The sequence below is a fragment of the Cynoglossus semilaevis genome, chromosome 6 (assembly GCF_000523025.1).
Source record: "Cynoglossus semilaevis isolate Cse_v1.0 chromosome 6, Cse_v1.0, whole genome shotgun sequence".
NCBI lineage: Eukaryota > Metazoa > Chordata > Actinopteri > Pleuronectiformes > Cynoglossidae > Cynoglossus > Cynoglossus semilaevis.
The window spans coordinates 13,281,313-13,296,529 of record NC_024312.1 but is presented as its reverse complement, the minus strand read 5'-3'; the positions used below and the strand labels follow the sequence as shown (position 1 = coordinate 13,296,529).

General features: G+C 43.4%; 4 protein-coding genes across 6 annotated transcripts in view; 1 reads left to right on the top strand and 3 right to left on the bottom strand.

The window, feature by feature from the left end:
* LOC103380291 (potassium voltage-gated channel subfamily D member 2-like) overlaps window positions 1-4,269 on the top strand; it is a 38,800-nt gene extending 34,531 nt beyond the window's left edge. For all 3 annotated transcript variants that reach the window (XM_017032928.1, XM_008312185.2, XM_008312184.2), the window contains 3 exons: window positions 862-960; window positions 1,935-2,155; window positions 3,223-4,269. In XM_017032928.1, the coding sequence (XP_016888417.1) occupies window positions 862-960; window positions 1,935-2,155; window positions 3,223-3,397 (495 nt within the window). In that variant the 3' untranslated portion in view covers window positions 3,398-4,269. The remainder of the gene's footprint in view (window positions 1-861; window positions 961-1,934; window positions 2,156-3,222) is intronic.
* Window positions 4,270-4,347: 78 nt separating this feature from the next.
* On the bottom strand, window positions 4,348-8,803 carry LOC103380303 (dopamine D2-like receptor). The gene is made up of 2 exons (XM_008312196.3): window positions 6,732-8,803; window positions 4,348-5,957 (listed from the first exon to the last, which is right to left on the bottom strand). Exons 1-2 carry the CDS (start codon window positions 8,238-8,240, stop codon window positions 5,799-5,801), a joined length of 1,668 nt encoding a protein of 555 aa, XP_008310418.1. The 5' UTR covers window positions 8,241-8,803; the 3' UTR covers window positions 4,348-5,798.
* A 2,387-nt stretch (window positions 8,804-11,190) lies between these two features.
* Window positions 11,191-14,199, bottom strand: parietopsin. The gene is made up of 4 exons (XM_008312195.3): window positions 12,888-14,199; window positions 11,966-12,294; window positions 11,566-11,811; window positions 11,191-11,367 (listed from the first exon to the last, which is right to left on the bottom strand). The coding sequence occupies exons 1-4, from the start codon at window positions 13,216-13,218 to the stop codon at window positions 11,236-11,238; spliced, it is 1,038 nt and encodes a 345-aa protein (XP_008310417.1). The 5' UTR covers window positions 13,219-14,199; the 3' UTR covers window positions 11,191-11,235.
* Window positions 14,200-14,300: 101 nt separating this feature from the next.
* On the bottom strand, window positions 14,301-15,162 carry LOC103380301 (5'-nucleotidase domain-containing protein 3-like). The gene is made up of 3 exons (XM_008312194.3): window positions 15,002-15,162; window positions 14,847-14,911; window positions 14,301-14,717 (listed from the first exon to the last, which is right to left on the bottom strand). Exons 1-3 carry the CDS (start codon window positions 15,146-15,148, stop codon window positions 14,471-14,473), a joined length of 459 nt encoding a protein of 152 aa, XP_008310416.1. The 5' UTR covers window positions 15,149-15,162; the 3' UTR covers window positions 14,301-14,470.
* Window positions 15,163-15,217: the final 55 nt, after the last annotated feature.

The window sequence follows — 15,217 nt, the reverse complement described above, 5'->3', positions numbered from 1 at the left end:
CTGCTTCTCATGCTGCAACACAGGGGCTGCTGTCATCCCAGTGCTTTAGTGTGTCTCTGACATCACACCTCTCCCGGCCGCAGCATTGACATGCCTCGTCAACACTCTCTTCCTGTCCATGCAGCACACTGGCCTTCTGGTGGAGAACAACCATTACAGTCACACTGACTCATGACCCAGCTCTGCATGTCTGTCCAACAGGGTTTGGAGGGGAGGGGAGGGAGGGAGGGAGGGGATGGGAGGCGGGGTGGGGGTGGTCAGAGCTTCCTGGACAGTCGTTGGCCTCTGGAAGGCTGTCTGCTCAGCCTGCATCTCCTCTAAACTCTGTTTTTGATCTGCTGTGTGTTTTGTGTGTTACTTATAGAGCATCCGGGTCGTAGCGCAGACTAACACGACATACCTTCCATCTCCGAGTTGTGCAGAGCGTCATCCAAGCCTGTGGTGTTACCATGGTCCAGACCCCTGTGCTGTGTTTGGTGCACTCTGTTTGATCTGTGTCTGGTTGTGCCACTGCTGTTGCACTGAATTGAATTCATTTCTAATTTGATCGTCCAATTTTTTTCTCTTTTTTTTTTTTTCCCCTTCTGGTCCTTCTCATCAAACCCGGCAAACGAATGACAAAATCGAGTCAGTCAGTGAAACATGTGTGATATATCTATGCATCTTAAAGGCATCTCCATCCCACTAGGTCTTTCAGTCGATTAACAGATAGCAGCATATTCAAACCCTCTGCTTTCTCGTACTTTCCCACTACATCACAGAGCTGTTTTCTGTTGCCTGATTCTCTCATTTTTCTAGGAAGACCGTGAGCGTGTCATCATCACTGACTCTCCTTTTTCACCTTATTCTGTGTGTTCCAAGGCCTCCAAGGAGGCAGGACGAGCCCTGATAGGAAAGGCCGCCAACCCTCCCTTTGAGAGCCAACACCATCACCTTCTGCACTGCCTGGAGAAGACAACGGTAAACCCAAACAAAATCCTTTTTTTTTTTTAACTATTCCAGGAACTGTTTTTCCACATTCTAAAATAGCTGACAGTTAAAAAAAAAAAAAAAAAAAAAAAGGAAGTTACTTTTATGTATAATTGCTTCACCGCTGCAGTATACGCTGCCTGTCTGTTACAGTGATTTGCAATTAGGAACAAAGTCAATCTTTTCAAGCAGGCCACAAACTGTGGAACCTGTTTCATGTGAGCTAAAAAAAAAAAACAGCAGCAGATGGGGCAGGGCAATGTTTAGTCCCCATGCCAACACCATGCTAAAGATAACGCGACCGTTACTAACATTACTCCCTGCAAACAAACCAGCCGACTTCATTGTACGCCATCTATAATTCAAAGCAGCCGAGGTTCTCTTTCATGCTTTGAGTTTTACACTTGCAGCCCCTAAACCCTGCACAGAGACAGGCGGTAAATCACCGCCAAGTAAAAAGGCGTTCTGGTCATCCAGGAAGACGCTCCCATGCAGATGACAAGAGCATCACATGCAGAGCACACCGGTGCATCAGTGCGGACGTGATGCGAATTCACGACGACAGAGCCTAGAGCCGAAGTGTCTGAGAAGGTGTGAGAAAGTAGGTATGATTCAGAGGACCGCGCCGTGTCACCGGAGTCGACGTGGCGTCACTGTGCCACCTACAGGCGGAGAGACTGAAACATCCTTGGAGGCTGACCTTCAAGTCATGTTCATTTGTCACAGTGATAACACTTGTGAATGTTTTCACAGATGGCACTTAATACGGGCATCTGGGCCAATAAATTTCCCCATGCTGTTGATGATTCATTTAGCAATTTAGCGAACACTTTTTCTGTTGGTTCGGTCTGTTCAAATTTCATATCTTTACCCGTCATTTAACGGCGCGTCACGTTGTTGCAGCGGAGTGATTCGTGATCCAGTTCAACACTGAACCTACATGTCTGCTGTGTCCGCCTGTGCAGAATCACGAATTCGTGGACGAGCAGACGTTCCAGGCCAACTGCATGGAGATCTCTGCGGTGCACAAGTCGGGCTCGCGTTCCTCATCTCTGTCTTCATCCCCGCACGGCCTCAGCTCCTGCTGTTCTCGACGCCATAGGAAGAAGAACAGTTTCAGCCTGCCCAGCACAAACAACCAAGAGCTCAGCACCATACAGATAAGAGAGAGGCCTGTGGTCAACAGGTAGTCATTTTTTGGTTTTTGCTATGTTTTTTCTTACGTTTCTCTGTTTTCCGTGCTGCTCTTTAAATATTTAAAAGCCAGTAAAACTAACTGAGGGCGTTTTTGATTCAGATACATCCAACCAAAGATAAGGATTAACAGACAGAGTGAGGAAGAGAGGTATATATATACCCTGGGCACCAGGTGGCACCGGCGAGCCTAACTCCACCCAGCAGACCAGACAGGAAAGGGAAAACAGACAGCCCGAACATTAAGCCCCGGTTGATGGAATTACTCCATGCGTTCTCTACGAACTCTACTGTTTGCAGTTTAACAGCGTGTACATCCCCTCCCTACACTGCAGGGGGTGCCATACACGCTGCATGAGGCAGGTTGCATTGAGCCAGGTGCTGGGGTACTAGACTATGATTTTTTAATATTTTTAATATTCCTAATGGTCTTCAGTACATTAGCTGCTTGCACACCTGGTCCTTTGACTTCCTGGTCCAACAGGCAGCCGAATTATTTTTCCATTGTAGGCACAAAGGTCTGACCTTGAATTCTCCTCATGTGTATGTATATTTATTTATTTATACTTTGACGGTGATTTTAGCATACAATTTTTTTTTTATATATATCTTCAAAATCCCCTGAAATACAGATAGTTTTCTCTGAATCTATTTGCACTCATCATCATCATTTTTTTTTTTTTCTAATCTGGATTATCCGTTACTGCTGTTCACAGAACTCCTGTATTTATTTCAGTTATATTATATTTGGGCTCAGCTGCAGCTGAATGGGCAAAATACACAACCACTCACTCACACACATACACGGGTTTGTACCAGTGTCTCTGAAGAAATAAGGCTTTTCATTTAAAACAAGAGGAAGAGTTTCACCGAATGAAATGAACTAAAAGTATTTTTTTTTGGGGGGGGGGTACTGAAATGTTATTTTGCACTGCAGTTGATGCGCAGACACCTTGCACACGCACGTCGTCAAGTGTGTACCTGTCGTCGTCGTGTACCACAGTCTCAAGGTCAAAGCCGTCGGCCTCTTTCATCTTGTGTTTTTTTTTTCTCTCTCAGCCGCTCCAGCCTGAATGCCAAACTGGATGAGACCATGCCCCTGAAATGTGAAGAAGCGTACATCACCCCCTCCATGGTCAGCCTCTCAGCCCCAGTGATGATCTCATCAGATGGGGACGGCTCCACCACCACCACCGCATACTCTCAGAGCATCGTCCGAGTATCTGCCTTGTAGATGTCACGCTTTTCTTATCAGCTACCTGGTATCAAAACGCACCAGACGCTGAGGGAGAGGGACCACCGAGCATCAACCTGCCATAATCTAGAAGGATTATAGGATTAGCAGAGGTTGGGTTTTTTGAAGTAGTGATCTCATCTGATGTCAAACTCTGCATGGTATTAAAATGATATGGACGGCTGCCTTGGAACAAAGTTGACCAGCAGATTTTTTTTCCTGCATTAAGCACAGCAGAGGAAGGAAACGTCGAGAGTGTATCATTGTTGCCTAAACATATTGAGAAAAAGTTTATTTTTGAATATGTGTGTAGGTGTAATTGTCGTCTTCTGATTCAGAGGAAGAAAAGCTGTCGTTAAAAAGGCCATTCTTTACAACCTTTAAAAGCAAAGCACACATTGTCATTATCCCAGGGTCATATTGTGAATATAAGAACAATCTATGTGGACATTTTACTTCAATCCCCCCCGACCCCCCCTCACATTTAAATAGATTGCTTTGTTTTTTTGAGGAAAAAAAAAAAAAAAGAAAAGAAAGAAAAAAAAAACAAACAACCCCCGAACAAACTGGTTCCCAGTCCTGTCACGTTTGTAAAGTCACAGAACATGAATCCACAGGAATGAAGAACTGTTGTGAATATTCATTAACTGACTCATTAACTGGTTGATTTCATCGCTTGATGAGTAAAATATATTACGCATCCTGACATGTTTGTGAAATGTGCAAGTGAAAGTCAAAATGACAAAAAAAATCTGTGTTAGCTTACATATTTGACACTCTGACGCGGCTCGTTGTCGGAGCCATTGCCATCGGTTAGCGAGTGATGTTGAGAAAATACAGGGTAAATATTAGTTAAGGTCACGGGAGAGAGGGATTCCCCTGGTCCGCACCAGTTCTAAGTCAGCTGCTTCTCGCCGGCCGAGGCCCCCCCCCGGGAGGGGGGGGGGGGGGCGGGGGGGGGGGGGGGGGCGGGACCACGCCAGGAGGTTTTAACATCGGTTCCCTTTTGTTCCTCTTTAATTACCACATTCGAAAGGACTTGGTAGATCTCACTGTGTAAAAGGGCCATTTTGTACATTTTTCATATTGTAAATAGCCCCAGAAATTTATCGACTGCATTTGGAGTTGGTTTCTCTCATTTCTAGATTTAGTTGGCAATTGTTGGCACAATATTTCTGTCTGTTTACTGGTTGACTTAAGAATTTGCATGCTGTCATTGCAGATTTCTGTTTTATTTAAGTATGTCTCTTCTTGTTGGAGCTCTGTCAGTAAAAACATGATTGATGAAAGGAAACGCTATGAGGCTGATATGTTGTGCAAGTTCTGCCACACTTGGCTTTTATTGAATTACCAATCTTGTCACGGAGTGCAGACATTTAGGCTAGGGACGGACGAATAATGACACATTGTTCATATGGTGGAGTTGATAGAATAAATACTGTAGCTCTACTGAAACACCCAGTGCAAGATCCATGTCTTTTTTTCCCCCTGTATAGCTAAAAGACACTTAGCCTGATTTCATAATGTATTTTTTTTTTCTCCCCCCTTGTCAGATGAGATAGTAATTAAGAGCTGACAGAGGACATGTGAGGACCTGACTGGCCCAGTTGTGGGTCTGGGCTGCAGGATCTCAGGAGACAGACAAGTGCTTCACTGATTGTTTGAGACAGGAGTCAGCAGCATTCACCTGCTGGGCTTGTGTAGGTTCATGCAGCTTCTCACAGCATGTAGCGCCTCATCCTGGAAATGCTGAGAAATCAGACCGCATACAATTCAGAAGATCAGGGTTACGTAACGTTGGGTGCCAAATATGTGGTATGCTATGGTAAAAAAAAAAATTTTTTTTTTTTAGCTAAGCAACGGCTGGGGTTGAAATACTTACAAATAGTCGAAATCACAGTGCATACTAATGCCACGGGAAACCAAAAATGTCTCTTTTGAACTCCTACAGTAGGTCACGTCCATTAGTTAGCCTAAAGCTAGCTAAAGATATCTCTACTCCAGAAAGTTAGTATGGTAAGAAATGAGGAAATAAACAAAAGAAAGCTAGCAAAATCAAATAAAGCTACATGGAAGTGGCCAAAAATAAAAAGAGCGGAGCCCGTAAATCATCCCAAATTAACTGAACGACAGTCAAATTAGCTCATAGCTAGCTAAACAAAAGATATAAATAACTTGTCTAAATACATAACTAACCTAAATCAAACCTAAACATTTTAGCCAAACACCCATTCACTTCAGTTAGCAAAAATGACCTAAAGCTAAACATAAGACACAAAATAAGTTGACCTACAAAGAAAAAACATTCATTAAAACCTTGTTAACAAACAACAAATGTTTTTTTTCCCTAGCCTGATTTACAGTGGATATGACATACGCATGAATTCATCAGAGATAAACATTACTCCTCCTTTTTGAAAGTGGATTTAACCTTATCTTTCAATCTGTGGAATTCTGTCCGAAATTGAGGGTTCACTGCAGCGTAGATGATCGGATTACTCAGGGATGTGATACAGGAAACGGACACTGAAAGAACCTCCACGTGCTGACTGATGGTTCTCTGAAAAATATGAACACATGTAAGAGACAATCTGGTCTAAATGAACCACTCCGCCACAGTACTTCAGTTCAGTTCAAGTGTCAAATCTCAATCATTTTACCAAAAATATTTTAAAAACACTCTCAGGAAACCTTTGAAAATGATCAAAGATCCCCAACAAGCTCAACTCTTTTTCTGAACTAAAAGAACCGTTTTTCTTAAAAATCAAATTCACTCATTAAAAAGGCAAAAAAGAAGGTCGTGTCCAGGTGACAGAGACACTGACATTGACAAAATGTCTACAAAGCAGGGATTTCTCAAAGGAAACAACACTTTCCAAAAAGTCTTCAGACATTGTGTCATGACTTTTATCCTGCCCTGGGCTACACAAACTGTATATTCATGTACTGTGAATAAATATTTTTACTGCGTAGGTTTATGCAACATCAAATGTAACATGTTGGAATTTTTCCCTTTGGTTTTTTACCCAAAAAAAAAAAAACAAACAAAAAAAAAAAAAAAACAACGAGTTGGTGTTAAAAAATGTCTACTGTGGTTCAGTGTGTAAACATGTGTGATCCAACATGGCCGCCGCTGGGAGAGCGCTCCTCCTTTAGTATAGATTTAAAATAGCGCCTTCTGATGCCATGAACAACAACAAAGAAACACCTTTTTAGGGCATTTAAAGCCAGGAACACTCAACAGCATCTACTTCTACTCCAATTAAAAGTAGCGTAACATTGATTTCAAATCATTTACACAGTGCAGCCTTTCGCCGCCAACGTAGCCACCTACCTGTGAGTTCTTGTTCTTGTGAACGACAAAATTGATCAGAATGGTTGTGATCAGTGGGAGCCAGAATAAGAGGAAGGTCAGGATGATGTAACCGGCGCGTTTAGCCATTTTACTTTCCTTCTTTTTGTTTGCTCTCTCTTTGCTCGCTTTTGAAGGCATGACGCAAACAGCGCCCTCTATCCCAACATTTGGGTTTTGAGCCTCGGTTTCCGGAGGTTTGTCTGAGACTGTAGGAGCAGCGGCCATGTTTTCCCCTCCAGTGGCGTCGGCGGCTTTCTCGGTTTTAGGCTGTAACAGAGAAGACTTCGGATCCTCCGACAGCGCTGAGGATGGGACGTGGGGAACGCTTTCTGTCTTTTCAGTGGGCGTCTGGATGGTTTTCACTTTCTTTTCTTTAGTGTCTGTGTTAACATTACTTAACACCTCCTGGGGCTCTGCTGTCAAGCACTTAACACTGCCAGCGGCACCTCCGTTTGATTGTGATGCCTCAGTTCCTGTCGGACGAGGCTCGGACTGCTCCGTTTCCAGCAAGTTCTCTTCGGTCTGTGCTGCCACCTGTGATGTAGGACAAGGTTGTTCTTTTTCCAAGTCTGTTATCACTAGATTTTTCGAGTCTTTCTCATGCTCCGAGCCCGGGAGGACACGTGCAGCCATTACTGTCGTCTGTAGAACATCGTGTGTCATTGACGGCGTCTGTTCCGTTGGCGTCAGCAGCTCCACCTGAGCGACAGGTGGCGCCTGACTCTCTGCACCATCTCCCTTCTCAACGACCGCGGCCTTCTCCTGCTGCGGCTTTGCTTCTGGCTCGGGCTTCTTTTTGGGAATCTGAACTCCTTGGTCAAATATTTTACGATTGTGCGCTCGCACGAGGGCAAAAATGCGGGCATAGAATCCAATGATAACGCTGAAGCACGCTACCCACAGTGGGAGCAGCATGTAAAGGCCAAAGGTGTCGTAGGACCCCGATGGGTTTCGGACTAATCCCTTGCACTTGATGTGCACAGGTGAGTCCTTGACAAATGTCAAACAGCAAACAGCCAGCACCAAAGCCGAGATCCAGGTGAGAGGAATCAGCACTTGAATCCGTTTTTTCCTCTGACTGGCCTTAAAGGGAAACGCGATGGCCTGGTGTCTCTCTCCGCTGAGGCAGGCCAGTGTCAACAGCTGCACACAGCAGCTGAAGGAGAAAGAAACCACTTGTGCATCGCAGACCCACAGGTTCCCGTGTCCCCTGTGATGCACCGTCAAAACAACGGCGAAGAGAACGGGGCAGTCGAGGACACATCGCAGGATGTCCGCCGCCGCCAGATTCACCACCAGCGCGTTGTTTGAGGTTTGCAGCGATTTCTGGTTGTAAACTGCTAGTATGACGAAGATATTTGCCACGATTCCCACAGCAGATGTGAGCAGCAAAACCAAGCTGTTCGCCACCACAAAGGTGATGTCAACGTACTCCTTCCAAACGGTGTTGTTCCCAGGGTCCCATACAGGTGCAGGCTCAGCTCTCATCTCCAGGTTCAAATGGTTAACATGTTGAAACGTGCGTCTCCCTCCGCAGTCGGCCGGGCCAAAGGAAAGCGATTCTTCACTGAGTGAATATATCTCAAAGGGAAGCTTGGACAAGTAATGCCAACGTATCCGCCCTTTTCATTATCGCTCTACAGCATCAGCAGCCACCAGGGAGTCATCACTGCTCACATCTATTACAGACTGTGCTGGGTATTCACAGCAGTGTTGAGTGTGAGGGGGCAAAAGTGTGGTTCATGGAAAAGCAGTTATGCAACCCTTGTTAAATGAAGTCAGGTATGATTTTAATTTAATACCGCTCTGTTTTCCAGAAGGGTTCAAAGCGTCAGATGTGTGTATGTTCCCGATGGATGACCTGTGAGATTTTTAAAGTGCTCTAGGAGGTGAAGAAATCCCTGTCGCTGGATTATATAGTGTCAGCGTGTAATCCTGTTAAGCGATAAACTGTGAAAGTCTCTTGGCTCTAAAGGTCAAGATTATGAACATTTCCAAATCTGGGATTATGTTAACATAATAACACATATTCAGAATAGCCTACTTAGTATTATGGTGGACTATTATGGGTTTTTTCAGAATAGCCTACTTAGTATTATGGTTGATTATTATGGGTTTTTTTTAATTATGTTATGGTTAAAAAAAAAAGAAATGCTACAAAAGAAGGAGAAATGAATGGTGATTAAACTAATGAACACCCTGTTGCTAAGAGCTAATGACATCAGAACTGGCATAAAAAAAAGCAAACATAAAGGACAAGTACAAGTACAATGATCCTTTGATTTATATTTCATTTTCACATTCATTCATTCAGGTGGTTATTGCTCTTGCCTTACAGCAGGAAGGTCACTGGTTCGATCCCCAGTAGCTGTCCCTACGCCTCACTGTACAGTTCAATGGAGATGTAAATGAGAGTAAATGTCCATGTATGTGTCCCTGTGTTTGACTGCTGAACTGTCCAAGGTCAACGCCGTCCCTAAGCCTCACTGTACAGTTCAGTGTAGATGTAAATGAGAGTAAATGTCCGTGTATGTGTCCCTGTGTTTGACTGGTGTCCAACTGTCCAAGGTCAACATGTCCAAGTGTCTCCTCCTGTTAACTGCTGGGATCCACTCATGTCCTCATTGAGTTTAATTTTTTTTTACTGTAGAATATAAATGAACCTTTTAATTTTATTTTTTTAAATCAGGACTAGGGTAACAAGAACAAAGAGGGCAAAGACTAGACAAACATTTACCTTTAAAAAATATATATTAAAACAATAATCTGCTCAAACATCCACTCTGTGTTGCTTATAATGCACTAGGTGTATTCAATTCAAATTCACATTTAAATATTTTATTCCTGGTTATATTAGGTGTCAATGTTGGAGGCTTGGATTTCACTCTCACCACTGAGACACTGACCTTTTTTTCACAGATGGACAAATGCAGTCACGACTCACCAGCAGAGAGCGGGGAGGCACATATGGAACTGGCACATGACACAAATGGTATTGTAGTAATGACACACCGGATTTCCGGATATTCTTGTGAACGTTTATTCATTCTAACATAAGTCATAAAATTATACAAAAACACAGACAGTCTCTGAAAGCGTTGAGGAAATAAAGATAAAGGTAGTAATTTAAAAAAAACAAGACTTAAGCTCGTAAAAAAAAAAAAAAAAAAAACAAGACTTAAGCTCGTACTCTGAACTGCTTCTAAAAATACATTTACAACAGACAAAGTACGCAACGAAGACCAGACCACACATCACACGGCGGAGTATCTGAGTCTGCGTCGTCGTCTACCATCCTTCGTGTTCTCCCGGGGTGCTGGCTTTACATATGCATCCGAATTCTCGGAGTGTTCCTAATGTGATTGTGTGGGTATAATCCAGACAGCAATGAGAAAATTGTTGTGTTGCCCTGCTTGTTTCTCTGCAAGTCAAAAACAAGTGAAAAGGGGAGTAAATCCCCACCACAGGTGCTGATAAACAACGTTCCACCTACTGTTCAGTACACTGCAGCTGTGAAATGTTGTGTCCCGTGCAGCAGACTTGTGGGAAGTGGGAATGTCAGAGCTGCTAACCAGGCGAAATCCCTCTAACAGAGTGCTTCTGCTGTATGTGATTTACATACATTTGGAGTGTTTATTCCCGGAGAATGGTTTTGTGATGTAAAACGTTATACAGTCTGTGACTGCTGCTTCCATATTTCATTACCCACCCCCCCGAGACATTAATCATCAACAAGACAATCTGAACCGAGTGATTTTTTTTTTCCTACGCTAAACTTTTATTTAAGAGTATTTTATTCATGTACCAAGAAAAATGTAACTTTTTTTTCTTAAATCTTGTGATCAAAAAAAATGAAAAATAACACTTCACAGCCTGACTAAAGTCTGAACAAATCACACGAGTAAACGTAGTATCTATCTATCCATCCATCCATCTATATATCTATCTGTCCGTCAGTCCGTCCATCCGTCCATCCATCCATCTATCTATCATCCATCCATCTATCTATCTCTCTATCTATCCATCCATCTATCCATCTATCTATCCATCCATCCATCTATCTCTCCATCCATCCATCTATCCATCCATCCCTCCATCCATCCATCCATCTATCCATCCATCCATCTATCCATCCACCCATCCATCCATCCATCCATCTCTCTATCTATCCATCCATCTATCCATCCATCCCTCCATCCATCCATCTATCTATCTCTCTATCTATCCATCCATCTCTCTATCTATCCATCCATCTATCTATCTATCTATCTATCTGTCCATCTGTCTGTCCGCCAGTCCGTCCATCCGTCCATCCATCCATCTATCTATCATCCATCCATCTATCTATCTATCATCCATCCATCCATCCATCTATCTATCTATCTATCTATCTGTCCATCTGTCTGTCCGTCCGTCCGTCCATCCATCTGCCCACGCATCTGTATCCGTAGCTCAGCAGTTCCTTGGCGTCTGCAGGAAAAGGTCACAGAGGCGTGACCCTGTGTTGCGGAGTAGGATTCCTGCTCTTCAAGCGGCACAGGTTGATGCTGACTCCGGTTGGTGCACGGGGAATGTAATGTCCACATGACAGGAATTCCAATGTCAAATCACGGAACTGTTTGACACAAAGAGCCAAAGATTATTCAGAATTCCCAGAGAATTTGAATATATGCCCGAGGAAAAAGACAAGTAACTAATCTTTTTTTGTGGCTAAAACGATGGAAAAAGACAAGTAACTAATCTTTTTTGTGACTAAGACGATACGTATACGTATGATACCGCTCTGTGGCACAAACACATTTGAGCTTCTCACCTGTTTGTTTGAGAGGAAGTAGATGATGGGGTTATAGACTGGGCTGGTCTTGGCAAAGTACATTGGCATGGTGGCCACCAACGGGGGGATGTAGAGCTCAGGGTCGATGACCACGACCACAGACAGTGCCGTGTAGGGCAGCCAGCAGACAAAAAAGGCAATGATCATGGCCAGGACCATGCTAATGGCATGATCATTTTCCTTTTTGCTGGAACAGCCGCCCTGCAGCTCCACACTCTTGTTGATCTATGAGCGGAAAAGACAAAGTGACCCCCATTAAACACCAATAACTTGCTGTGGTCTGTGGGTGGTGGACGGCTAACAGATGATGCATTAAGTGTGGCTTTTAAATCCTTTTTAAATGCTGTGATAAATACGCAGATGCCTGGGCGGGCCCTACCTTTTTCATGAATATGAGCACTTTGGAGTAGCAGTAAATGATGACTATGACGGGGAATATAAAGCAGAGGAGTGTGTAGAGGATGAGATAGCTGTAGTTGCCCCAGGATCTTTCCTCCCAGGCCAGGGAGCAGGAGGTCTGGACCCCCTCGGGGCCGTACGAGCTCCATCCCAATAACGGAGCCACGGCCCAGAACAGACAGAAGACCCAGACAAACACAAGCGCGACGACGCTGCGCCGCATGTTCATCTTCAAGCCAAACTTCGGCTTACATACCATGTTGTAGCGCTCGTAGGCCAGCATGGTCAGAGTGCAGAGAGACACCAGACCTGGGAGGGTGAAAGAAATGGACAAAAGTCATCATTAGTCCAGCAGTTATCACAGTAGTAACGGCTTTAGCAATGCACCATAGTGCGTAGGACTCATTAGCTATGGGCAGCAACAATTTCCCAAATATGGGCTCAATGTTGTACAAATTTATTTTTTATATTTGGATCAATGTAGTACAAATTTATTTTTGATATTTTTATTTAGATGCGCTAACTTTATATAGAGTTAACGTTGGAGAATAAAGACAAATATATCCTAATTCTTCAGCTACTGAGAAAAGCTATTTGGTGTTTTTAGGATTTTAGTTCAGTCGTCAGACGGTGTCTATCACCTAAAGGTCATTGGCGTCTTCAATACCATGTGCTAGACAAACTCAAAGTGCTACCTACAGAGCCTGACTCCATTAAAAAAAACCCACCGACATCAATCTCAGGAAACAGAAGAGACAAACTCCAGGACTGAAGTCTCTTGTAAATGACCGGTGTATCAGGCTGTTTCAGATCCATACATCCAAAGTCCAGACCTTAATTAGCAGTGAATCCATTTTTAATCAGTTATCATTTCAAACACAGACACTGATTTTTTTACTCACCAAAATAATTGACGGCAAAGCCCTGGAACACACAGGCCGTGTGGCCGATGAATAAGAACCCCTGGTAGTTGGTGACGGTGACCACCAAGGATCCACAAAGGCCTATCATGAGGTCGGACACGGCCAGGCTGAGGATGAAAGTGTTCATCGGGTGAAGAAGAGACGGGTTCTTCAGCATCACCGTTATGACAAGCCCATTGTTAAAAACTGATAACAAGGTGTTGATGAACATGAGGAAGGAGAGGATGCTGTAGCCCACCCGCGGGAAGATAGTGGGCATGACGGTCACCAGCTGGGGGACGGAGCTCCACGAAGTGTTGTTGCTCTCCATTCTCCCTCTATGAAATGAAAGTGTGAGGAGAAAGACTGAATCCACAGAGACTGCGCTCGTGACACGGCACCGGCGATCTTATCATCTTTGGATCACCGTCAAAGCCGACAGCTTTGCCTTTTGAGATATGAGCTCGTGCACCTGTGTGATAAAGTCAGGCCCAAATGCAATAAGGAAAATTGGTCCCAAACACGATTTGGGGGATTAATTCCATCAAACCTGCAGCAATAATGGTAATTGGAAAGTTGGAAGTGTTATTGCCCAGAGATCAACTTCTCCTCGAAATCAATTTCCAAATAATGAAACATTTTCTTTGTGTTTACACAGCTGATGGCGAAATACTCACGGTGGACTTAGTAACACAAAGACAAATTAAATCCGAATACAGTACAATAATAAATTACAGTCTCATTGAGACGTTTACAATGACGATATAAAAGCTTGGCCGGATTCATGAAATCAATTCACTTTTAATAAATAGCTAAAAGGAAAACACAGTGAATCAAGACAAATAAATAAAACTCACCGTACGGTCATGAAATTAAAAAAAAAAAAAATCCCTTTTTAGATCATCGTCATCAAAAAAAAAAATTGCAAGTCTACATTTCACCATTTGTGTGAGAGGTTCACACATTTTCTGCAAACGCAGGCGACGACATCATTGAGCAGCAACACAAACGCTAAATATAGCAGCAATGATTGTCTACTACGAACGTGAAAAAAAACAAGTCTCTAAAATCATTACATATTCTATAAATTTACTATTTTTCACCCTCATTCATCAATATATTTCATCGACATTACAAATTTTCTACACACGTATATATATATATATAAATATATGTATATGTCAACAAGAGAGAGAGAGCATTTTAGAAGACATTTAGTTAGTTTTTTTTTTTTTTTACAGAATTAAGGTTAAAAAAATATATACGTGCAGAATGTGATGTTTTGTGACGTTCTGACGTTTCCCATCGTTTCAGCTGCACAATGACGTTCTGACGTTTCCCATCGTTTCAACTGCACAAATATGTCACACACACACGTAAACCAGTCCAAGTCAGTGCATCAAATTTTCTTCATTTAGATGAACTCGTGAACGTTGTCTTCACGAAGGTTGTGTGTTATTTGTATTTCGAGCTCAACAGTTGACTGTGTCATTGAATAGAAACTAAAACATGTCATGCGGTTGGACAAAAAGTAAAACTTGCTTAAATGAGTAAAGTGAATAAAACGGCCTCGTCAGTCGGACTCAGCTGCGGAGCTCTGGGTCCACACGGGGCCCGGCGGGGACGTGTTCAGGACAGAAGGGAGATTCGTGCTGCAGGGGATTGCGGCGGGGAAAAAAGGTGTGCTGGAAGTCGTAGTTGAGCAGGCAGCTGATGGACGCCATGTAGATGTCAGCGAAGCGGGACAGGCGGCGCGAGAAATACGTTGGGTTGTGATAGGTCCGGAAGAGACTCCCAAACTGAGTGTTGAAGATGTCTTTTGTCTGTGGCCTGTGTTTGAAACAAACGTGCACGTCTTTTATTTTTGACCTGAAATATTAATAACGGCATATGGGCAGATTAAATCTCCGGGGAGATTTGTAGCTGAAGAGCTTTTATAATGCTGCTTATCTCCATTACCTCATGGCTTCCCTCTCTCTAATCCACTCCTCAACAACCGCCCGGGAGGCTGGGTCTCGGTGAACCTGTTTGGGATGAGGGCATGCAAGGTAAGTACAGAGACTAATGAGACCAAAACAGAATCCGTACATTAGAGTTTTCTCAATCATCTTCACCTGCATCTGTTCAATAAGTCCAGTCAGTGCCTGTAGCCAGGACATCATGTGCACATACTGCTCCGTGTTCATGATCTTGATCTCTTTCCGCAGCTCGGGAATGATGGCGCCCGTTCTCCAGCCGTGTTTAAGTGTGAGATCCTGCATGTAAAAAAAAAGAAAAAAAAAGAAAAAAAAACAAAGAAGCCCAATCGATCATTCGTTTGACTCCTACAG

Coding starts and splice junctions, on each gene's coding strand:
- LOC103380303 (XM_008312196.3), bottom strand. CDS start 8,240: ATGAGAGCTGAGCCTGCACCTGTATGGGACCCTGGGAACAACACCGTT. Junction 5,958..6,731: donor ACAAGAACAAGAACTCACAG/GTAGGTGGCTAC, acceptor CATATTTTTCAG/AGAACCATCAGTCAGCACGT.
- parietopsin (XM_008312195.3), bottom strand. CDS start 13,218: ATGGAGAGCAACAACACTTCGTGGAGCTCCGTCCCCCAGCTGGTGACC. Junction 11,812..11,965: donor TGCTCATATTCATGAAAAAG/GTAGGGCCCGCC, acceptor TTCCGCTCATAG/ATCAACAAGAGTGTGGAGCT. Junction 11,368..11,565: donor ACTTCCTCTCAAACAAACAG/GTGAGAAGCTCA, acceptor TGTGTCAAACAG/TTCCGTGATTTGACATTGGA.
- LOC103380301 (XM_008312194.3), bottom strand. CDS start 15,148: ATGCAGGATCTCACACTTAAACACGGCTGGAGAACGGGCGCCATCATT. Junction 14,912..15,001: donor GACTTATTGAACAGATGCAG/GTGAAGATGATT, acceptor CATCCCAAACAG/GTTCACCGAGACCCAGCCTC. Junction 14,718..14,846: donor AGAGAGAGGGAAGCCATGAG/GTAATGGAGATA, acceptor TTTCAAACACAG/GCCACAGACAAAAGACATCT.